Consider the following 24,457-nt stretch of genomic DNA (forward strand, 5'->3'; position numbering starts at 1 on the left):
GCCGTCTTGATTCACTTTCAAGAAAAGTTTTCATTGGTTGGCTACATCAATGAACAAAAAAAGGTTTTTCCTAGATCGATTTGACCAAATTAAGACAAATTTAATTTTTTTAAGAAAAAACTAATTGCTCATATCTCGTTTTATCGATGACAGTCAGGCCGCTATTTTAATGACTAAAATTTAAACGAGGACAAATGTCAATGGCTATGATTTCAACGTTTGAGTGTGCAGCTTTTACGTTCGATTTTCAATTATTACGTGTACTGGGTCAGAAATTTTTGTGTGGACACACATTACGGATCCTCCCTGTCTATTATATAGATAAAAGTGCATGTGTTGTCATTTTCCAGTTCATTTTGAATATGGTAATAAATAAAAACGGCCATACTTGAACTCAGCCATTTGCTTTTTGATGTCTTTGGTTTAGATTGTTGGTGGAGTTTTGGCGACTTCGTCTCAGAATCTGACTTCAACAATTCGAGCAGAAGCTACAATCAAAAACTTTTTTGTGAACAAAACTGAAACTCTCTCTGATCAGGTTTCTTTCGATACTTTTTGCCAGGAACGTGACCCTAAGTATGCAACATCATCGGCAATTCACGCTCCCACTTACGACCAGAACATTCAATCGATCAATTACGTAATAGAACTCGACGAAACTTCCTTATACGGTCAGAAAACGGCCTTAACCATAGAACCCACGGCTTACGGAGCCAAAACTTGTTCCCTAACCTCGATAAGAACAATCACAGATGTTTTTCCAACGAGTTGGAATCAAACGGGAAATTTTTTCGACGTTGTCAGGTCCTCGAGCGACAAAATTCCTAGTGAATTTCAGCCCCGTTCGATTGAAATTGAGTCTACTTTATTTTTTCGAGACGTGAACGAACAAATTGCCTCGAAAACGTGTCCGACCGAATTGGGGTTCGGGTGGTATAATTTCACGACAGAACAAGAAGACGAAATCGAAGCTTACGTCAACTATTCAGTTGTTTTCCAAGACTTTCTATATTGCGAATTGTTTAATATTAGCAATTTGGTCAACTGCTCTGATTTCAATGAAACTTCTTCGGATTTGAATGAAACTTCTGGCTGTTTAAACGACTCAAATTGGTCGGAATTTATAGAACTGGCAGATTTCCGTACTGCGGACTTTTCTTACTTCGTCAATTCCTCGGAAACTTTTTGTTTGCAAGACCCCGGTACTTTTGAAATGGACTTGAAAGAAAGCTTTTTCCTCGGATTTTGTCGGCAAGTTCTGACGGTTAACGAAACAATTTTCCATCAAAATGACGCCACGAATGACAATGAAAGCTACGTTTCGTTATCTGAAGACATTCAAAATTTTTACGTTAATGTTTCGCAATCTTGTTTGAGCGCCGATTTGTTCGAACCTTTAAACCAATCAAATTCGGAGAGTTCAGCTTCGGGACCAACCAGCGCTCCTGATCTGGACCAATCACAATCCTGCTTTTATTTTTCGAATCTGACAGTAAATATTTCTTGGCTGGAAGCAAACGAGTTTTGCAGAGAAAAAGGAGCTATGCTGGCGATGCCTGAAAATCAGCTCCAAATTGAAACAATTTTGAAATACTCTTACGGAAACCGAACTGCTTTGGGAATTTTAGCCTCTGGTAAAACTCCAGCAATTTTAACAGTCGATCTGACATCTTTGAACGAATTTTTCAACTGTTCCGAGGAAATAAATGAAAAGATGTTTGAACACTATAAAAACGGCGCGACTATTTTAGTATTTGAAAATGAAATGAGCAATCTGTGTTTTGACCTGAAATCTTTGAATGATCCAATTTTCGACAACTATGTTTGCCAAAGTGGTCACAAAACAATCAATCAAATGGTTTTGGATTGTGACACACCTGGTTCGTTTGTTCACGCCGATCCAGTTACCCAAAAACCCACATGCTACCAATTGATCCATTTCAACTCAGTCCCAATCGGAAACGTAACATGCAATGATCATTTCCAATCTGTTGATCTTGATCTTGAAGATCATTTAACATTCTTCAAATCGCATCTCTTGAACAATATTACTGAAAATGTTATTATATGCGGCAAAACAAGTATGAACGGTCAAAATTTCATGCCTAGCTGTGACGCAACGAGATTTGTGACGTCATACTTTGAAAGCGGGCCCATCGGGAAAGATCAATGTTTTTATTACTCCCCCGAATCTGATCAAGTTGAGCATACTAGTTGCTCTAATGAGGGTAATTTCTCAATTTTATGTCAGAAAACTTTAACTGAAAGTTTTAAAATTTTGGTGAGCGCCGATAGAAACGCGTATTCGTCCGATTTCAGCGATTTTCGTGCAACCTTGAACGAAGACGATGCGCCGATAGCATCAATTTCAGCGCAAATTGGCGAAATTCCGAGAAATGATGCGAGTCTTTACTCGCTTTCAGATTTAGGCTGCACTTATGAACTCAAAGTCAATCCTGCCGATTTCGGAAGTTCTGGAAAAGTTTTGGTGGCCTTTGTCGAAATTCTTTGTCCTGATTATACATCAGGAATTCGGTTGCAAGATCTTCTGCTTAAAGTTACACTAGACGCTGAAGTTGTATATAGTTACACAAAAATTGTTTCCTATTCTGAACAAATTCAATGTATTTCAGAAACGGTCATCGAGAAAATTGATAATTTAGCCGAAAACTCTTTTGAGATTCGTGCTTCGGGCTTGAAAGTTTGGAACCTAGATGCCAAAACGTTCGAACCTTTAAGAATTGTACTGGGCGCGAAAATGATTCTGACAGAACTTGAAGGACTTTCGGTCACTGTGGACTTTGAAGATCAAACTTTCGTGAAGGTCATTTCAGATGTTAATATCACGACGTCCGAAGATCTCGTTTCATGGCCGACACTTTCTCTTCAGAACGATGACGAAAATGATCACGTGACCATTTTAAAGACGGACGAAAGTATAACTTCAGTCATTTTGGAAGTTTTGTATTTGAACTCGGATCTTTCTGGTCAAGCAAGTTTTGGTCCAGTAACTTGCAATGTAGATCTTAACCACGAGGCAATGCTAATCTCTAATATCAGCGTAATCGAAATCGGAAATTTCATATCCGCTTCCGACGATTTGATGGACTTTTATGTAAGTGATGACGGAAAATTTGCTCAATTTTCGATTTCGTCTGTGTTCGGGTTATACCCTTTTGATTATGAATTACTAGGTCAAAAATCAAATTGGTTATTGTCCATTGCTATCGAACTAATCTGGGATAATTCTTACGGAGATCAATTTGTCTCAAATAATAATGAGAATATATACGTAACGTGTCATTACACATTGGTCGATGTTGTAGAACTTTCAATACTTTTCGAAACTAATGAAAATGTTCAAAATTTAATCGATCATGATTACTTTGAATCTATGAATCAACTTATTCTGTTCCAAGAATCGCTTTTGCCCGGAACTTGTGCGACTACCGAACTCCGAGTGTTTTTACCTCCTTCGGAAATTCTTCAGCTCTCGGCAAATTTAACTTGCGACATTTGCCATTTCAAATTGGCCGAAATTTCTCACATTGGGCGAAACCTATTGGATCATAACTCGGTCGCTGATTGGTTTGATAGTATGGCATTTCATAGCCAATCAAATACGTACGACTTTTCAGTGGTATTTACTGGGGAAATATTTTATGTGTTTCCCAGTATTTCTGATAATGTGATATCTATTCGGCTGTTTGTTTGTGTGGACGAGTTTCGAGTTCTCGGAGAAGTTGTCAACCTTTTGTTTTCCGTCTTTAATGCAGGTCAGGTTAAAACCTCGGTTAAATCAAATTGTCGATTGATGTTCTTGTAAACATCCGTAAATTCTATCCACATCTTCAAGATTTTTCAAAAAAAAACACTTAGATTATTAATGGACTAAAAGTATGTTTTTAAAAGAAATCTTGGATAGATGTTGATCTTAGGCGTTGCAGTTAAAATTTAATTTGTGCCAAAATAAAAAATGAAAGTTTTCTGGTGATAAAAATGTAGCTGACAAATTAATTTATCAGTTTTGCAACCAAAATTTTCCACAATATCAAAATTTTCAATGAAGACAGAGCAGTGTTAATCATTATTCCCAGTTTGTTTTATTTTGTTTAAAACTGTCCCATAGAAATGTTTTTCATCTAGTTATTACTTTGGTTCTGGTTTTGTTCAGGTAGTACTATCTACGAGACTTCGGGACGTCTCTTCGTTCTCACTGACGTCACACCCACTCACTCGCCTGAGCTTGTGGCCGCTGCAGAGGAAATCAACCCCAGCCTGCCCCATATACCTGGGTCATATCACGCGATCAACTCCAGGCTGTTTGTACCTCCGCAGAAAAGTGGGCAAATTGACCTGGAGCTGACGGGCACTGAGGATGTGTATCCGGTTGCTGTTTACTTCACTATGGGTGAACAGAAGTTTATTTTTTCTTTTGCATGTATTTTATGAGTTCAAAAAAAGGGGCTTGGCTTCTTCGTGAAGCAGTTTTTTCGAGCATTTTTTAACCAAATGTCTGACGGCAAGATTAGAAAACGGTATAAGTGTCTTCAATACAAACAATACGAAGGTTCAAAATTTGACAAGTGCAAAGACCGTGCTCCACCGAAATATGACGAGATCGGACTTTGGGTCGCATCCAATCAAATCCTCAACTTTCAAATTTAGATTGACGTTTTGCTCATTCTGTGTGTGCTTAAATGGTTTTCTTGGGCGTTCTTGTGTGTGTTTGTGTGTGTGTGTTTGTGTGTGTGTGTGTGTGTGTGTGTGTGTGTGTGTGTTTGTGTGTGTGTGTGTGTATGTGTGTGTATGCTTGGGTGTTTGTTGTTCGACGTTGTTTTTGTTTTAGGTGTATAATGTTGCTTTGTATTGTGTTATGGTTTCAGCAGCAGCAGTTCTTTTAGTCTCAAAAATATTGAATTTGTATCTTTAAATTGTTTCTGGAATCTTTCCGCCGCCGCTTAGTTAGGCACCCCCATTTATAAATTTTTAAACATATTGTTAAAGCTAAGTAATCTCAGTGATCATAAATTAGCAATATGCATTTACTAAAAGCTAGCACCGCTATGGTTTGGAAGTATTACGTATTCAACCAAAATCTGTTGCATATAACGTAAGCATCAATAAAAATTTCTGTATTAGATCATTTTTGGTGTTATCGGCTACAATAAGGGCTTGATTTTTAAACTTTTTTAAATGGAAACTAGCCTTTGACAATGAAAAGCTGAACTTTATTGGGGGTTTTGAGCTGAAATTTTGCCAACTTTAGCGAGGGTTTTGAAAAGGAGCGATAGAGTCGAACAAGCAGGCTCGCTGATTTGTTATGACACATAATGTTCCCATCCCTCTGATCTACAATCTTGTTTGAATTCTCTGCCAATTGACGAAGAGATCGACTGCCTTTAAAGAAGTAGTTGATATTTTGCCATTTAAATTTTGATATTTTCCTAAAAAAGGACAAAGTTTTACCAAAAAATCAGGTGGGAGAAAACCAAAAGGACAAAACTCTTCCCAAAATTAAAATGGACAATATTTTTTTATCTAAGACTAGCTTTCAACTAAAAACGAAAAGTTCATTCAAACAAGGCTCATTTTTGACTTATGACGGCTTTAAAACATTAGATTAAAGAGCAAGAACAAAAATGAGAATGGTCAGAACTAAGTGACTAGACACTAAATGACTTCAATGATAATGTTGAACTCACTTAGTGTCTAGTCTTAAAAATCAGTAGCTATGAACTCAATCTAATGATAAGCTTCCTTAATTCGACTACTGAAGTCAATGAGACAGTTCATTACTCTTACACTGAGAAAACTACAGAAAAATCATCTATAGTCAAAACTTAAATGTTTACTACAAGTTAAAAAAAATAATTAGTTTAAAAGTAATCAACGCCGTAAATTATTTATAATCTGAGAAAATCCTTTCGATTCCTTCAGATATCGTTTGAATTTCAGTCAGACCTCTCTGTAAAACTCAGTAACAAAACAACATGGCAAACAAAAATTGGACAAAATTTACAGAATTTTATTGGAAACTTTCAGTATCAAAGTCAACAAAATCATTAGCTCCCCGCATACCGTTTCAGACAACAACAACATATATTCACCATTAATCAAATGTACGGAATTTAATATACTTCACCAAAAAATCACGACAAAAATCCAAAACTAGTCGAATCGGCCCAAAAAATGAAATAAAAAAAAATGGGCTGCAAAACGAAAAATCTAGATTCAAATCCAAATCTGTTTAATTCTAAAGAACCACAAAGAGACAAAAATTAGCCTCGATATCGCTTCAGGGTTCCTTAAACTCATAAATACTGAGAATCGTAACATAATTGGACAAAAAATAATAAATATTGAAAAAGATGCCAAAAATGTGAACGAAATCAGTGTGAAAAGTAAAATGTTCACAAAATTTTAAAACCCAAGAACTCCTCTTGAAAGATAAAATTTTGAAAACGCTTTTCAATTGCACACTCTGCGCTATCGTGTTTTTCATAAATGTGTACAGACAAAAATTTTCTGCTTTTAAAAGTTTTTCAACTTGCTATTCTTTTTTAGATTATAGCTGCTATTTTTTTCGGCTTGCGCGCTGCTAAGAACCTCTATTTAAGTAAAAGTTTGCGATGAGGTCAAATCAATTGACCAGTAACGTATCATTATGAGAGTTTTAAACGTCTATTGGACGGCTGGTATTATAAGATATGTTGATACAGATAACTTGATTCAATTACAGAACGTTGGAGTCAATTTTGTTCAAATTTCCAACAATTTATTAAGTTTCCCAGTGAAACTTTTGTTTGCTTAAACAAACACTGTTTGGAAAAGATTTTTTTTAAGCTTGTTTGGGCAGCTGTCAAGCAATTTGCGCGAATTTGATCAAATTGTAGCACAAGAGATAAGCAGTCGCTTGTACTTTTTGCGTCGCTTTTGCAGAAAATTTGTTCCAGTTCTTCAAAGTTATCCCGTCACTGAAGCTTTTGTTCAACAGGGTTAGAGTCAACAGTTTCTAGTCAGTATTTCCTTGTGTAATAAAGGTGTAATGTATACTATTCCATTGTATAGTTGTTATAGATGGTTTTACACAACTTATTGGGAAGAAAACGGCCACAATAGCAATAGTAGTATCTTATCAATTTTTTTCCAGGTCGACACGTCGCAATAGAAAAAGATGTGAACGATCAGTTTTTCGAGGAACCCACTCAAACCCTGACATTAAACCTGGAAATTGTGTCAAATTTTGCGAGTGGAAATTTGGACCTTCAGCTGGACGCAAATAGACTGGACATAAATTCTGTCTGGTATATTCTGGACTCTGCTCAAATCGGATCGCATCAACTTGAAATTTCAGCTGCCGGAATTACAAAATCAATGTCGATTGATGTCCTGAACTCGTATGATGAAGCGTCTGACCTTTGCCCGCAATATTCGGACCATGTTACTATCAACACCCTCGAACTTGAAAAAGTGGGCTATATTAACGAAAATTCTGATATAAAAACAACAATTCTAATACCCAATTGCTTTGTGAAAAATTTCACTGCGCAGTTAACGTTGCACGAATCGTCCAACATTCTAATGATCAGTAGAATCGTCATTTCCAAATTTGGAAGGAATCTTGTTCGGACCAAAAACGACTCGGTGACATTCACAGCTTCGCATGGCGACGATCGAACCCCAGACGTTGGGCAAATTGATTTCGGGGGCATTTTTAACACCAATGCTTACTGCAGTGGGAAACCATTTATGTGTTCAGATGTTGAAAACGAAATTGAGTTGACAATTTCAGCTAAGTTCATGGACAATTCTGGTCTGCAAAACGGGCAAAAGTACAATTTCACTCTCGAATTTGTCGGTGATTCGGTTTTCAAAGAGGAAAAAGGGAGTGTTCGGTTTGAATTTAACCCGTGGGGTAAGTGGAAAATCAAGCATTGAGTGCACGGGTATTTTGAACTTCGGAAGTTCTTGTTACATTTTTGAATTTATTGTGAGATGCAGTGACTAATATCATTGCATTGAATTCTTTGATTTAAAATGGTCGAATTTTGACTGAATATACCCCGTACCGAACTCCAAGTCTATATCAGACCTTTTTTTCGGCCATTTTTGACGTTTTTTCGATCAGTTTTGACCTTTTTTTCGGCTATTTTTGACCTTTTTTTCGGCCATTTTTGACGTTTTTTCGATCAGTTTTGACCTTTTTTTCGGCTATTTTTGACCTTTTTTTCGGCCATTTTTGACGTTTTTTCTATCAGTTTTGACCTTTTTTTCGGCTATTTTTGACCTTTTTTTCGGCCATTTGAGACTGGATTAAGACTTGGCAAGTCTTGGCAAAGACTTGGATTAAGACTTGCCAAGTCTTGGCCAAGACTTGGATTAAGACTTGCCAAGTCTTGGCCAAGACTTGGATTAAGACTTGCCAAGTCTTGGCCAAGACTTGGATTAAGACTTGGCAAGACTTGGCCAAGACTTGGATTAAGACTTGGCAAGACTTGGATTAAGACTTGCCAAGTCTTGGCCAAGACTTGGATTAAGACTTGCCAAGTCTTGGCCAAGACTTGGATTAAGACTTGCCAAGTCTTGGCCAAGACTTGGATTAAGACTTGCCAAGTCTTGGCCAAGTCTGACAAGTCTTAAATGTGTTATGATCATAGCTCTGAATCAGTACTGATACCTAGACTTGCAATTAGACTTGCCCAGTACTGATATTGACTTGGCGTTAAGTACGGGACGCTAGCTGAATTTACCTAACTATCCTGTATTAGAAATATTTTGAAGACTATTTTAGAAATATTTTATACTTTTAAATGAACCGGGAATAATATTTCAATCCAAAATTTAAACCTTGTTGTCCTCAAACGTTTTAAACCACGCTTTTTTTAAATGCCGATAAGTTGAACATTTTCATGTAAGATTTGAACATAACCGCATTTTTATTAATGCGCTGCAATAAAGGTAATGAACAGGTTACTTTATGATTTTGTTTATTCAACTTGATATTCGTTCATTATTTCAGCATCGCCAAAAATATGTTCCGAACCCAAATTGATATCTGAAACGGATCCAGTAGCTGAAGATGCAAACGTCACCCTCCTAGTAGACCTCAAACACTGTTCCGATTCCCGTTCAGGTGCCAAAGATTTCGGCATGCAACTAATCATCCCGTTCTACCTAAAACTCCTCCCTGATTTTGACTATTCAAGACCAGATCCTAACGCAACTTTCTGCCAATTGAACAACGTCACTGCTTCGGTTAACTGCACCGGAGATTTCAATCTGCTAGATGAGATGAAAATGATCTTCCGGCTAGAAGTGATAGCTGATAACATGCCGGTCCAGTCACGCGAGTACTTATCCGAAACTCTTTACTGCCTTGAGTTTAACCAACTAACCCGAAGCGATTCCAGTGTCCGGTCAAACTACCCAAGCGATCATCGCTTTTACTCCGAATGCGAATCGATCTCGTTTCTAATCAGTCGTTCACCCGAAGAATGCGGTGACGTCATAGATCTCTCAACTTACGAGGAATGCCAGATCACGACGTCCTCGGATATGCTTGCGGGACGTTCGGGCAAAACCGCATTTTTCACCAACAAGCAACCCGGATGGCTCAGTAATTCCTGGGGAGGAGTTCAGTACATTCGGGTGGGTCTGAATGCCGAGTATAAAATAACAGGACTTCGGATCCGAACTGACGATAATGTCAATTGCTTCTATGTGAAACATAGTGTCGAGGGGTCAGTTTGGACTTTGTACCAAGACCGAAAAGGCGAATCCGTTTTCTGTATCAACCAATCAAAAATCGTCCAAGTCGGCGAGTTCTCGGCTTATTATTTCCAGTTCGTGGAGCTGCAAACACGATATATCGGAGTATATGTGGTTGAATACACTGGCGATGCGAATGCGGTTACAATGAGGCTTGATTTTTTGGCCTGTGGTGAATCGAAATCTTTCAATTTAGAAGGTTTGTGTTGATAATTAGAAATATATTTTCCCCACATAAACTCTCAACCATTTTTCAAGTCCTGCGAAGAGAACCTTTGTGTATTTACTGTAAATTTTTGTAGTCATACAAGGACCTTCTATGATCTCATGCAAATCTTGTAAGATCCTTGTATGAAACCTAAGAAAGTATCTTTGATCTCCGTTTGATTTCATGGAAATTAAATAGTCCTATTATTGTTATCAGGACATTGTACCTCAAGAATTGCGTGTCAATTGAGACTATTCAAAAGTCTTAATTTTTATAACAGCTGCTTGCAGAAAAAAGTTTTGCTCAATATCTTTACCTCTAAAATTGATTTTATCTCGATAATACGTTAGAGTAAAGAAGCTTGCAAGCGTCCGATTGTTTTGAATTTCACAGCAGTGTAAACAATACCCTTTTGAATTTTATTCAGCAGAAGTTATCAACGGCCCACTCTGCTTATATCAACCTAAGTTGGCCTATTTGATGTTGTTAAATTGTAATTTAACTTAAAAATTATAGAACTTTTGTGAATTTGTTCAGACATCTGTGGCACTAAGCGGATAATGAAGGAATCAACTCTAGGCTCCACTTTGTGTGACTACCACAACAAACACCTCTATGTCTGCAGGGTCGACCCGCTCAAGGTGAACAAATTATTTCACACCTTTTTGAAGTACATGATAAGAGAGTTATATCGGGAGCAGTTTACAGAGGTTCGGAAGTTTTATTGATTATTTGAAGTTAATAAAAAATATATTTGTTGTTGTATATCTACATCATAGTAGGACAAGACATTACACTACAAAACGTACTTTTTTTTCGCAAAACGTGATTTTTGTGGACAACAATAATGATCGCTTCGATTGGACTCAAATTGATTTTCAACTTTTTCAATTTCGATTTAATGAGCCATCTTATCGATATTTGTTGTTAAACAGTCCCAGACAAAACAGTTCTAAATTTCAAAATAGTCCCAGACAACACCCTAAATTGCAAAATAGTCCCAGACAACACAGTCCCAAGCTTTGAAGCCGCAATTACGAAATCACCGTGTCGCTGTGGTTAATGCACTGGACGCACGTTCGGGGGTCACTGGGCAAAAAAATGCAAACATCAAAAATTGAAAGTAAATCAGATCGGAACTTGAGGAAAATTGAAAAAAAAACAGATTGAAAAATTGGAAAAGTGCTAGAATCTGGAGAACCCGGCCATGAGTTGTCGTGAAAGAAGGGAAAATGGAAAGATAGCTCATGATCGACATATTCCAATCGCTTTTAGCGTTGTTCTTAAACTCGTTACTTAATGCATTGAGTCACAATCTTTAAAATTTGGGACTTTTTTCTGTAACTGTTTTGTCTGTTTTTTTGGGTACTACTTTGTATGGGACTAATTTGCAATTTAGGACTATTTTCTCTGGGACTGTTTTGTTTTAAACCTGTCTGACATCATCCGATAATATAATCAGCATAATCTGGTCAATTAACAACCAAAATTAGGCATAATTAAGAAGCCAAAAATAATTAATTTCAAAAATCTCAGCCATTTAACCCCAATTCTAAACTACTGAATTTAGGACATACAATTTTCCTCAGTTAATTAATTGGGTTAATAATGTCTGTTATGATATTTCACAAAAACTAGTCGATACCTGGTCAATAACATGTTTCCTCTCTCAATGAAAACAGAATTCTCCCCCTCTCTAGTTAACATGATATCTGATTACTTTTAGTTTATGGTTACCTAAAAAAAACTGAGATTTTTTGCTACCCAAGACCGGCAACTTCTCCAAATTATTGAAAACAAACAAAAACTGAACAGTCTGTTGAAGCTGAGATTTCACAGCAAGCGTAGGAAAAAAATACATCAGTATAAAAACTGAGATGGCGAAAACTCTTTTGAACTAGTTGTTCTATAGTCATCGTAATAGTCCCAGTTTTAGTTAGAGTTACTAGTACAATTAGTCACGTGATATGAGACAAAGGGGGGAATTAAAGCTAGCAACATATACAGACTCAAGAGTATTCGCCTTAGCAAACGGCATTCCTCATATAACTCAGCAAAATATTGCAAAAAAAACTGTCCTGAGCATTAAATAACGTGTTACTGTGTCTTGCGTTGTAAATATTCTAGAGTAGTAAATTGTTACTGTATGTTGTTTTAAAAGTTGTTCTTGAGCAGTAAATTTTTTGTTACGGTGTCCGACATCCACGAAATATCTGAGCTGCATTTCAACTGTTAAGAACCCCAGCTTGTGGTATTTTAACACGTGAGTACAAGAGACAAACACAACTTAACCTAAAATTAAGTATTTTTGTTTAAACAGGTATTATACATATGTTTGTCTTCGAATTGTTTCCCTATCGGACGGAACTGGAATACATAGAAATGACGTCTTTGTGAACTGTAACAATCCAGTCCGATTTGGTGCTGAAGAAACTAAGATTAGCAAATAGTTATCAGTCGAAAATGTAACGCGACGGTAAGAATATGTCAGATATACAGTTGCCAAGCGAACTGCAAAAACAAAATATACGGTAAGATCTTGAACCGCTGAAACGAACTGCGCGGTGTAAAGCTTTCTTCATTGCAACACGTTGGGAGAGTAGGCGTTACATTTGGTCCGCCGAGGCCGACAGTAGAATACGAGCTGCTGTCCAATTTATCGAAGAGATTACAAAGTTAAACTCTTTGTCCCGTGACTATCAGTAAAGAACCAAGCTGCTGACTAAGTTACGGAACCATGTCACTTGATCACGGAGTGGCAGCATTTTGTAAAAAGCAGCAAATTTAAAGCTGCAAAAACGCAAACTCAAAACAACCTATCAACAGATACAAGCAATTGACAACCAACTTCAACAACTCCGTAAAAACCAAAGTGATTTGCATTTGTTTTGCAATCATGAAGCAGAACAGCGAAGATTCTTCAACAACTTAAAGGCCGTTTGGGGACTGTATTTTAACGGACAGAAAAGTATGTCAAATCAACACAGTCATTCAACTCTTCTCGCGTCTGAAGCAGAACTGCTAGTAATAGATTCACTGTCGACAGATCAAAAGCGCTGTCTCTCAGAAGGAAATGTCAACACAAGCCACGCAACAGCAAACATGGTTACATGAACCGGACAAACAAACAATTGAGATATAGAGAACGTTTCGGTAACATCACCTCAGCCAAGCGAAAGACTGTGGAAAAAATGAAAGATTCAGAAATTGAAATCGAAACAAAATTGCAACTCGAATGCACACAATTTGATTTAAAAAAGCTGGAGCTGGAAATGCGGATGAAAGAATGGGCGATGCCGCATCAGCTTCGATGGATAGAGATTGATAGCTAGAGAGCAAATATCAGATTGCAGCATTCGAGAAGGATGATGTAATTTCTTAATCAAGCTCGTGTCAAATCTCTTTTCAATTGGATCCCAAAAGAGAGAGAAGTCTCGAAGTCGGCCGATACGATGAGCGAAACACAAACTCCCAAAAACTCGCTTTGACGTCAGCCTTGAACAGAACGACGATAGGAATTATTCACGCTATCTAAACTTTCGGGATTGTTGTTCATCAAGTGTTGAAGGCAGAGATGTTTTTTGCAAAGTGGGTATGCGGACAAAAATTGGACATTTAAGCAGTAGCAGTTTGACAAAATTGAAATTTAACAGTTTTGACAGAAACCCGCTAGAGTGGCCCGAATGGCTTAATGTGTTTGTCGCAACAGTGGATAAACGCATGTGAGAATGAGCCACTGTTAGACGCTACTAACAGGCAAAACGAAATCCGCAATCTTGGCAATTTGATGTTCTGGACAGTTTTACAGTGCTGCCTGGAGCATTCTAGAAAGAAAGTTTGGAAGTCTACGAAAAGCAAATCAAGTGAAGCCTCATTACTCAACAAGGTTGATACAGTTTTCTGTTATTGTAAATAACTTTGTGAACGTGCTCAAGGAGTACAGTAAAATTGATGAGGTTCAACTTTGCATATGGTAGTTGATAAGCTACGACAGATACTCAAAGAGAAATGGTGGCTCTCCGTTGATGACAAGGACGAGGACAGGCCTGATCTGATCATGTTTGAAAAATGCTGTCAAGATTGGCATTCGTGCATGAAGGATTCTCAGTGTTTAAAGGTGAACGCAAAGAGGAACACAGGCGCAGTACAAGAGGACACAAACGATTCTCGAAGACATCATTCAGCGCCATTTCCAACGTATGAGAAACGAAGCCAATGCAAATCGATCAATGTCCGCTAGCTGATGTCATCCGTCGCATTTGGAACTTCCCGTTTTTCATGAACATCAATGATCGATATATTGCAATGCAGTGAGGAAGCAACTCTTATGTTATGGATGCCTGAGAAAAGAACATGCAATCAACGACTTTAAAGTCCACCAATGTGGTATAAATGGGTGTACCGAAAGACACAACAGATTGCTACACTCAGAAAACCAAATAGACGACGAAAATTATGCACTCAACGAAAGCGCAACAACGATAAATCAAATTGACGAAGTTACGAGCTTTCTTCAGATAGTTCCAGTCTCAATACAGAGCATTGGCAAAAGGCTAATTATATTTGCTTTTCTCGATAGTGGTTCAACGGTGTCATTCATTGATCCAAGCATAATAAAGAAGTTGCAGACCCTTCAATTTCTTTGGGAAACAAAAACTGTGTCTACAAAAACTGAGGCAAAGTTGCCAACACTTGAGTGTTGTCCCAAACCGCAATTTCAATTTGATGGAAGTTGGCATCATTCTGGTTCAATTTGCCTATGGACTACAAAAGGCATTAGACTACAAGATAGGAACTTCAAGTGAACCTGTTACTGCCCTAATTGAATCAGGATGGGAAGTCAGTGGATCCATGTAGGGCGAAGGAAGAAAAAAGTTTGTCATTTCGCCGGCATAGAAAAGGTGAAAATGGTAGAAAGAAATTGTTCAATCCTGGTGGGGACATAGAAACGGATGCCTTCAAAATCAACGTCTTTCAAAATCAACGTCAAAGAAAGAGCTACAAGCACGAAATTTGTTGGAGAGTACGACAAGTTTACAGGCGAGTGGTATGAAGTGGGAGTGCTGTGGAGTGAACCTAACCTACCAAACATTTACAGCTCAGCCTTTGGTCAGCTTTAGTCATTGAAGCGAAGAATCCAAGAAACCCAAACCTTAAAAGTTTGTAACCACAGTCAGTAGATACAGATGTTAACAAAGGATTCTTGAAAATATTGAATAAACCAGAAGTCAAAGGCATCTTTGAGAAAGAATAATATTTGCCTCACAATTCAATGTTGAGCCCAAAACAACTGGCAAAATCGGCCGTGTTTGCAATGCTGCATCAAAATATAAAGAAGTATGTCTGAATGACAAACTACTAGCCGGACCTGATTTACTGCATGAAGTGACAAGAACAATTTTCAGATTCTGTAAGGACCAATAACCCTGACAGCAAATATCCAATTATTGTTCCTGCTAATGCAAGTTTCTAAACAAGACAGGAGCTGCTTGAGGTTCTGTGGAGAACAAAAACTAATGAACCGGTGCAGATATACCAACGCCACTTTTTTGGTGCGAAAAGTTCACCAACATGCGAATGCGTCCTCAAACGAGTCGGCACCAATAATTAGTGAGTTCCCTATAGCGGCAAAAGCAATCAACATTAACTTCTACATGGATGACTGTATCAAACCAGTAGAAACACTTGAAGAAGCTACCGAAGTGTTCAACAGCTACCAACTCTTCTCTCGAAACTCGTTTCTGTGGAGAACAAAAACTAATGAACCGGTGCAGATATACCAACGCCACTTTTTTGGTGCGAAAAGTTCACCAACATGCGAATGCGTCCTCAAACGAGTCGGCACCAATAATTAGTGAGTTCCCTATAGCGGCAAAAGCAATCCACATTAACTTCTACATGGATGACTGTATCAAACCAGTAGAAACACTTGAAGAAGCTACCGAATTGTTCAACAGCTACCAACTCTTCTCTCGAAACACGAATTTGAGTTGAAGAAACGGTTAAACAACAACGAGAAATTGAACCCAAGATTCTGCAAGACTTACAATCAACCTGCAAAACCAAGCAAGCTGACTTCCAGCCAAATACAGAGGTATCATTTGTACTTGGGCTCCAATGGAATGTTACTGACGATAGTCTTCAGGTTTGCAGAGGTACTAACAAAGAAGTTGAAGCTCCCATAACTCAAAGGCAGATCTTGTTTCTGGTATTTTCAGTGTTTGATCCCATTGCATTATATGCTCCATTCAGCGTTCACTTGAGACTACTACTAAAAAATATCTGGGCAAAAATATGGACAAAACATTTGGACAACGCAGTAGAACCCGGTGAAGTAGCACATTTCTTAAAGTCTAAGGAACAGTTACCTATTGTAGCTGAAACCAGCATCGATAGAAGATACTTCCTTACAGTGAAGGAAAAAGTTGAACTTTGCTTGCTTGCTGACGCATCTGAAGACACTATGTGTATTGGCTTATGTACGTTCTCAGCCAAAGGAATACTCGGCCGACTCAGCATTTGTCATTGGAAAATGCAGAGTGGCACCGATGTGGCATCTTTCAATCTCTAGGTTGGAATTGCAATCAGCTGTCATGGCAGTAAGATTGAAGGATCAGATCGTCAAGAAACATGAGATAGAAAAACAGTTGCAGCTTCTGGTGGGATTCAAGTACGGTAGTACAAGGGATCGCAATTAACAAATGTTTGTGGCCAATCGAATGGTTGAGATACTGGATACAATTGATTCACGGTGGAAACTTGTGAGTGGTATTCACAGCCCAGCAGATTTTGGCACTAGAGAAATTAATGTTGAACTCAAGGGAAGCGAGTGGCTTACTGGGCTGGCCTGGTTGAAGCGACCAGAAAATAAATGGCCATTGCTAGTCAAACTTGTTTTTGCCTCATAAAATGAGAACATGCCCACTTCAGCCTTCATAACGCACGCTAAAGAGAAGAAAACCATGATTTAGTGGGGAATAATTAGCAACCGGCTAGTAAAAACATTGGCATACGTGCAGCGAGCATTGATCAAAACAAAATCATCAGCTAAGATAATTGGCATTGAAGAAAAGAGAAACGCCAAGGCAACCATCATCATCTTACTACAGCAAGAACAATTTGCTGAGGAGATGAAATCTTTCAAAGTTGAAAAGGACATTCCGAAAAGTAGTCAGAGGGATTCGTCGATCATCAAACTTTTTCGATAAACTCAAACTTATTCGAATCTCATTGGGGACAGATTCCAAAAGAAGTATATGCCAACTTTGAACACTCGAAAAAAATGGAAATGCGAATCAGACAGAAAACTCGACCAAGGTAATCTTGTTTGGTTGGTTGACCGGAGTTAGTGCCATACGAGGGTAAAACAAACTTGGTCGAGTTACAGAAACCATCTTAGGGCCTGACGGAGCAGTTTGATCATTAACGATTCTAGAGAAAGACGGAGTTTACTGGAGGCTTGTTATGAAGCCCGCTCTAGTACTATCAATCGACAAAGATGTTTTCACCAAGTAAAACAGTGCCGGCAATGTTGAAGCTGAGCGTTCAGAGCATGCGTAGGAAAATAAATCAGCATAAAACTTAGATAGGGAAAACTTTTGTATTAGTTGTTCATTATTCATCGTAGCGGTCCCAGTTTTAGTTACAGTAACTGGCACAATAACAGTCACGTGATAAGAGAAAAAGGGGAAAATAACTGTAGCAACGAATACAGATTCAACAGTATTAGCCTAAGCAAACGGCTTTCATGAAACGCATTTTTTTTAAATTAGCTAAAGTCTGCAGTGCCAGAAGTTTAAATGCCAGCCAGAAGTTCCCGGGAACTTCAAGAAGAGTCACATAACGATTACTTAAAACAGAAAACGTGCACAATTTAAAATGACGAAAGTTCATGGAAGTGAAACTTCTGGCCAGGTATATAGGAACTTTTGGCATTTTACCTGCTGGAACTGCAGATTTTCGACATTTTAAAGATTTGCACGTGACCGTGAGTGTTTTAACATCCTTCACGTACGGCAGCCACAAACAGGAGATCAGCATTGCTCATGTTTTTCAGTCCGGTCAACTTTTCATTAAGATGCCGAAGTAGATAATTGATTACGAGTTGAAATTTTTTCGTATCAATAAGTGACAGGGTTGAATAACGTAGGGTTGTGGAGTTGGGGGTAAAGAGATTGGAGTTAAATAATTTGTAGTTCGGCCGTCGTGAAAAATATGTTCCCATAAAGTGGAAATAATTGAACGTTTAAGAAACTCCAAAACAAGCATTATCGTGGTAATTTGAATGGCAACAGTCCATTTGATGTGATCTTATCTGCATATATAGAAATTGAACTTTGATATTTGAACTCTGTTAGGTGGTTTTTGGAACTTTTCCTTATTTGAACTTTATGGAACTCGCTACACTTGAACAAAATGTACGTTTTGCCGCATACGACAAACCGATGATCATCTTTAAAGTTTGAAGAGAAGTTTCCTATTTTTTCCTTCCTTTTCTGCATTTCATAGTGGAAACAAAAAAAAGGGATTCAAAATGCACTCATACTAAAGTCGCAGATAACCATTGGCTTTGTTTTTTATCTTAGCAGTAACTGAAACTATTTCATTTTTTTCTTTTGACTTATTTTTTGTATAATGTCACTTAAACTGTAAATATTTTTTTAATTATGCGTTATTAAAATTTATTAGAGATCGATGTTATTATGCATCTTCAAACACATTATGAATAAATTATTTTCTAGTTTCTTTTTTGCAGTGCAAATTCGAAACGTCTGAGCAATATTTGTGTTATAGAAGAGAACTTTAGTTGTTATACTCGCTGGTTTCTGTTTCTTCTTTTCCTGGATTTATTTCGAATGGAAAGGTTTTTGCAAAATTTGAGCTGAGTTTTCGGTAACGCTAGAATAGTAAAAAAACCAAAAATGGGTAGTTTCAAAGCGTACAATTTTTTCAAACTGTTTGATCAACTCTGTATTTCAGCAATTTTTGTTCCACGTAGAGCAATTTGATCGCTGAGTTGGCCGTTTTTTTTCTCTTCGATATTTTGCAAATTCTTGAAAAGCTGATACATGTGTTCTAATATCCCATGTTTGTTTCTGTTATTATAGATCAATGAACAGCGAATGATGTTTACGGCTGCGACCCTATATCGTTTCCTACTCTTATTTGTTGTCATTTGTCAAAACGGTTTTAAAGACAGTTTTTTCAACGACAGTTTTGAAAAGCATGAGCGAACTTATATAATGTTTTCCTTGAACAGTTTATTTGTTATTAACATTTGGGCATTGAAATCCCCTGAAAAATCATTGAATTTTTTCAGTTCTGACTATAGTTTTCTTCTTAGGGTCAGATCTAAAGGCTAATATTTTAGGGGACAATTGGTCTCTCTAAATATGCATAATTGAAAATTTCTAGCGTTTTTAGTAAACAGTTTCTAGTTTTGGCTACGAAACTGTGTATTTTTTTAAAATTTGGTAATTTATGGTTTTTGCTTCTAATAGTCGCTTTTTTGTTTTTCATCATCCGATCTCAGTAATAATAGCTACCGTTGCGCTCTTTAATGAAATTGAAGTAAATTTGTTTAAATGTTTTCAGTCCATAATTATTAGATTGTTTGTCGACACAAAGTATTTTTGTTTTGCCTGTTTGTTGTTCAGCATGTTTTTGTTGTTTTGTCGTATTCTTACTAAATTCATTAATGGAGGGACCTTGACATCAACTGGGGACCTTGACATCAACTGGTTCGCCTTAGTGAAATGATTTTTCATCTCATTTTTCTGACTTATATAGTTTTTCTGATTGAATTTTTTAGTTCTGTCTGTATTTTTTTTTGTTTCTTAAAGTGGGTAGTTAAGTGTCTTTGTAGTTACGTTGACACACTATTTCACATTGCAAAAAGTACTTTGATGTAGCTCGATTTTTGTTCAACAATTTATGTTAGTTGAAGTTGCTAATAATTGTTTATAGAGCAGTAAAATTATACCGCTGCCTGCTTTGAGTGGCTACCTCAAGAAACAGTACACCAAATCTGCAAGTCGCTAATTGACAATTTTTGAGCTGAATTAGAATTAAAAGTAAGAAAAAATTATTGCGTCATGAAGGCCAGTGCTTTTATTAAAGGTGATTACTGCTGGGCATTGAAAAGTAATAGTGCTATGCCGTGCAATTTCACAAAAATGGTGAGATCTAACTATTTTTTCAAAAACTACAATCATTCGTTTAAAATAATAACAGGTCTCCTCTGATTTTTAATGCAATTTAGCGACTTAGTGGTTTTATTCTTTAGCTTAATTTAGTGATTAAGACTTGTGATATATGTTAGTGATTTTTTTGAATCTTGCCTTCCTTTGTTGTGTTTCTTTTCCTTGTTATTTTTTGGCACTTTGTCGCTAACTGCTTTAATTTTTCCGTTTTTAAATTCTCGCCGTTTTCAAATTCTGAATACTGTGAAGTGGTTACTGATTTTGAATTGTGATTGCCTGTTTTAACTTTTAGGTCAATATTTTTCGACGACTTCAGAGATTTTCGAAATCGTCTGAGAACTGTCCGTTTTTGTTCCTTTTATTTTTTTTCGCCGGTTGTGAGCAAAATTAATATTTTTCGCCTAATTATTGCCTCAACATAATATGATTTATTTAACAGTTTTTACATCATTGTATTTGAAATATAATGGAATTTTCCTTTGCTGAGAGCTTTTTTCTGTTTCTATTTTCTATTCGAAGTCGGGCTATTAGCTTCTCCTTTTTGGATTTTTCAAATGGATATTTTTCGCATGTATTTTTAATCAATTTTCTTCCACATTTTTATTTACTACCATCAGATCGCTCCTCAAGATTTGAAAGATCGATTTTTTTCGCTGAACTCTAACACTCTGCTGCTACTTTTCTGATGTCATTTGTTGCCGCATGTTGTATGTCTTTCTACCTGATCGATTGATTTATTTTTAAGCATACTTAATAAATTTTATTCGAGAGTGCATAAACTAAATTAACAAAATAGGTTTTAATCAAGCTGGATAGTCATCAAGTTCTGTTTCTTGAAGACCTTAAGTATTGAAGTTTCTTTTGAAAATGGGATTGAAGTTGAATTCAGAATATCAGTTTTATTTTGCGACAAAATTAGGTATTTACTTGACCAAATTGTTTTTCTTCTGCTCGAGAAATTGCATTGATGTTGCTTTCTTTTTTCATCTAATTGTAAAATTTGATTCTCAGTGTAAATTTGGTTCTTCTCTAGTTAAAGAAAAAATAACAATACTGGTATATATGTCTGCCCTATTTTCAGAATACATCAAGTTTTTTATTACAAAGTCTGGTCTACTCTTTACTGTTTTGACCTTTTCCTATGTCTGTCTGATTTGGTTAACATTTAAGCCAAAAATGTCCGCGACTCTTGAAAAAAAACGAAAAAAATCATGAAGAAATCACTCCCCACCCCCATCCGGAGCTGCATGTTCAAGAACTATTTGACCCAGATTTTTTTCTGCCAGGAGTTTTATTCGTGTTACAAAGGCGACTACTCAAACTTCCCTTCAAAAGGCATTTCGTGGAAACAGTTGTCAAATGTTCGCAATGTGATTGCATACCAACATGCATCTAATACCCTATATGGAGTGTCCAGATCAGGCACTGCTTACGTCACCAGCCAGGACCAGGGTGCCTTTTGGAGTGCTATTTCACCCAAGGTCAGTGTAACTAAATTAATGCAATGTAGCTTTGATTTGTGAAAAACCGCGGGGATTTTGCATTGATAATACAAGTGATATTTTAAAAAAATAACGTATGTTCCTGCAAACGGTCGCACAATATAACCCAGGTTGAGGTCCCAAAACAATGTGACCTCTTGTCAGACAAGTTCCAGACCGTTTTCCAGACTTTCGTGTGACCATTGGCAAGACCAGTTTCAGACCAGACCAGTCCAGGCTGGTTTGCGATCAAAGATATCTGATCAGAGGTCACTTCGGTCTGGCACCTCGCATAGGCAGGTTTAAGCAAGAAGTTTTGCAGGCTTCCTGGCCAGGAGATTTTTGACCAAACTTTCATTCCCGGTCCAACATTCTGCTGAAAATCGGTCCAAAAGTTCTGAAGTTGACAATATGGGTCATCTCTTTTCCATATCTAGTCATCAAAAAGGGCTTGCTTAAAAATATTGTGATGTTTTTGTCTCCGTGTCGCATTTTTCTGTTACGCGTTTTGTACCTCAAAAGTACAGAAAGTTCCAAAAATAGGTCTGTTTATTAATTAATCGAAAGCTGTTGAGTTTTGTTGCATTGTTTCATAAAATTTATTTGTGATAATAACTTGAAGCACAAATAAAGTTTGAATAAATTTTATCAATCCGATGCAACAATGCAACAAAACTCGTCAATAACTTTTGATTAATGAATTGATGAATCAACAATGCAATTAATTCGGCATCGTATTTAAACCAAGTTGTACTCCATTTTAGACTTGGCGTTTGGCTGGTTCGGGGCTGATCGAGTATGAGAAAATAGAACCAGCACTGGACAGAGATCAAACAGTACTGGACATGATAAACGAACACTATTCAGCTCAGAGTAGTACCCAACAACAGTACTGTCCATTCGCTGTCCATTACGACGGGTTGTACTATGTCAGCAGCAACACCACTGCACAGCTTGTTCTCACTTTTCACTAACCTAACAGGCAGTTTAACCACTGAACAAAAAATTTAAAGAATTTAAATGTTGGATTCATAAATAAATTAGTTCTGATTTTGATTTAAAGAAAAAAAATTGTGTTAATTAATAGCCGCCCTCATCTCAGCCGGCTATTATAGCGGACCTATTTTTTTTACAATCCAAGAATTGGATTGTATTGGTGCTCTGTCTTTTTTCAATTCAAAGAATTTGAATTGCATTGGTGCGCTGTGTTTTTTACAATTGAAAGAATTTGAATTGTATTGGGGCGCTGTCTTTTAACGACTCGAAGAGGAGTATTGGAGAAGTCCTTTTTTTGATCAATTTTATTGGAGTGATTTTTGAAGCGGGAAATGAAACGCGTGAAAAAATTTGGTGTGATTTTGGTGCTGAATAAAAGTGAAGAGCGGAGCGAAAAAAGAGTGGTTTGTGTTCATACCGCTGTTTTTGAGAGCGCGAGAAATTAATGCGTGAAAAAATTTTCTCTAAGCGAGCGAAATTTTTTTGTACACGTGCGGCATTTTGAAGCAGTTTTTTCATTCATTTTGAATAAGAGGTTTCGTTATGATTTTTTTAAAATTTTAGACTGGTTTCGGTAGTGGTTTGAAGGTATTTGGAAATTCATATGAATTTTATGATAGTTCGGAGGTTTTTAATGTATTTTGCTGATTTTCAGGCTAATTTTTGCGTTTTTTTACGATTATTTTGTTTTACTGGCTCAAATGGGTATTGAATAAACCCCTTCTACTTGAACAAATTTAAGATAACAATTGGTTACAGTTTTGTGGGTAAGAATCAGTTTTTTGTTAAGAAATATGACAAAAAATGGCGAAAATTGGAAATATTTTTCTTAATTTTTTGCAGTTTTTCGCTTTTTTTCTGTTTTTAGCAAAGTTTCTTAGCCTATTATGACTTGCCTATTGTTTTGCATACCCTATTGACTGAAGGGGGTTTTTCTTTGGATTTATATGCTTTTGAAATATTAAGAAATTTAGTCACTTTTTCCAGTTTTTCAGTGAAAGTTGTTTTTAAGAGCTTTTTTTCATAATCTAGTCTAAAGTAGTTTTTCAAAATTCACATAAGTGGTTTTTGTAAGTACTAGTTGTTTTGATGAAGTTATTTTGGCAGAGATAGTTTTTCGGGATCTCAATTTATAACAAAATTTGATCAAATTTTTTATCATATTTTAACAGATTTGGTTTTTTGTTTCATGGTTTTGTTTCAAGATAATCATAAATTAGTGAATGCAGGTATTGTTTGATGAGTATTTGGATGGCGTTAAATGTATTTTCACTTCGAGTTGTTTTCGGAATTCTTCCGGCTACGTTTTTTTTAAGATCTGTTCAAACATTTTCATGATTTTTGAAGTCAAATTGGATTAGTGTTTTTGGTCTCGCCGAAACAGGAAATGAAGCGAAAAAGCGAGTGGTTTTGCGGGGTGATTTCTCCTCGCTCTAATTTTAAAGTAGAGTGAGAAAACTGTGTTTGAACAAAAATTCGGTTTCTCGGTAGTGGCTTTTTGTTCACATGCGGCATTTTGACATTGATTTTCTGTTTTTTTTTCTTATTTTTTCATCGTGATTTTTTTTTAAAAAATGGTTTTCTGATTTCACTCTCAGTCCATTCTAAGTCTAGTTTTTCTGTTTAGTCATTGAAAATTCTTTGAATTGTACGTCAGGACTTGTCCTGCTGTGTTTTTTTTAAGATGAGTCCACACATTTTTCAATGACGTTGGTCTTTCAAAACGGGATAAACAGGTAAAGCCCAGTGGGCATCAAGTTTCATTAGAGACCCAAAGCGGGCTTCAGTAGTCCTTCAAG

At 36.8% G+C, this 24,457-nt stretch overlaps 1 protein-coding gene across 2 annotated transcripts in view; it reads left to right on the plus strand.

Moving 5' to 3' along the window:
• LOC142352810 (uncharacterized) overlaps nucleotides 1-22,776 on the plus strand; it is a 38,198-nt gene extending 15,422 nt beyond the window's left edge. For both annotated transcript variants that reach the window (XM_075404944.1, XM_075404943.1), the window contains 7 exons: nucleotides 428-3,776; nucleotides 4,175-4,411; nucleotides 7,154-7,918; nucleotides 9,023-9,970; nucleotides 10,517-10,620; nucleotides 21,468-21,662; nucleotides 22,427-22,776. In XM_075404944.1, the coding sequence (XP_075261059.1) occupies nucleotides 1,214-3,776; nucleotides 4,175-4,411; nucleotides 7,154-7,918; nucleotides 9,023-9,970; nucleotides 10,517-10,620; nucleotides 21,468-21,662; nucleotides 22,427-22,636 (5,022 nt within the window). In that variant the 5' untranslated portion in view covers nucleotides 428-1,213 and the 3' untranslated portion in view covers nucleotides 22,637-22,776. The remainder of the gene's footprint in view (nucleotides 1-427; nucleotides 3,777-4,174; nucleotides 4,412-7,153; nucleotides 7,919-9,022; nucleotides 9,971-10,516; nucleotides 10,621-21,467; nucleotides 21,663-22,426) is intronic.
• Nucleotides 22,777-24,457: the final 1,681 nt, after the last annotated feature.

Source organism: Convolutriloba macropyga, chromosome 14, assembly GCF_964194025.1.
Source record: "Convolutriloba macropyga chromosome 14, txConMacr16.3, whole genome shotgun sequence".
Classification (NCBI taxonomy): Eukaryota; Metazoa; Xenacoelomorpha; order Acoela; family Convolutidae; genus Convolutriloba; species Convolutriloba macropyga.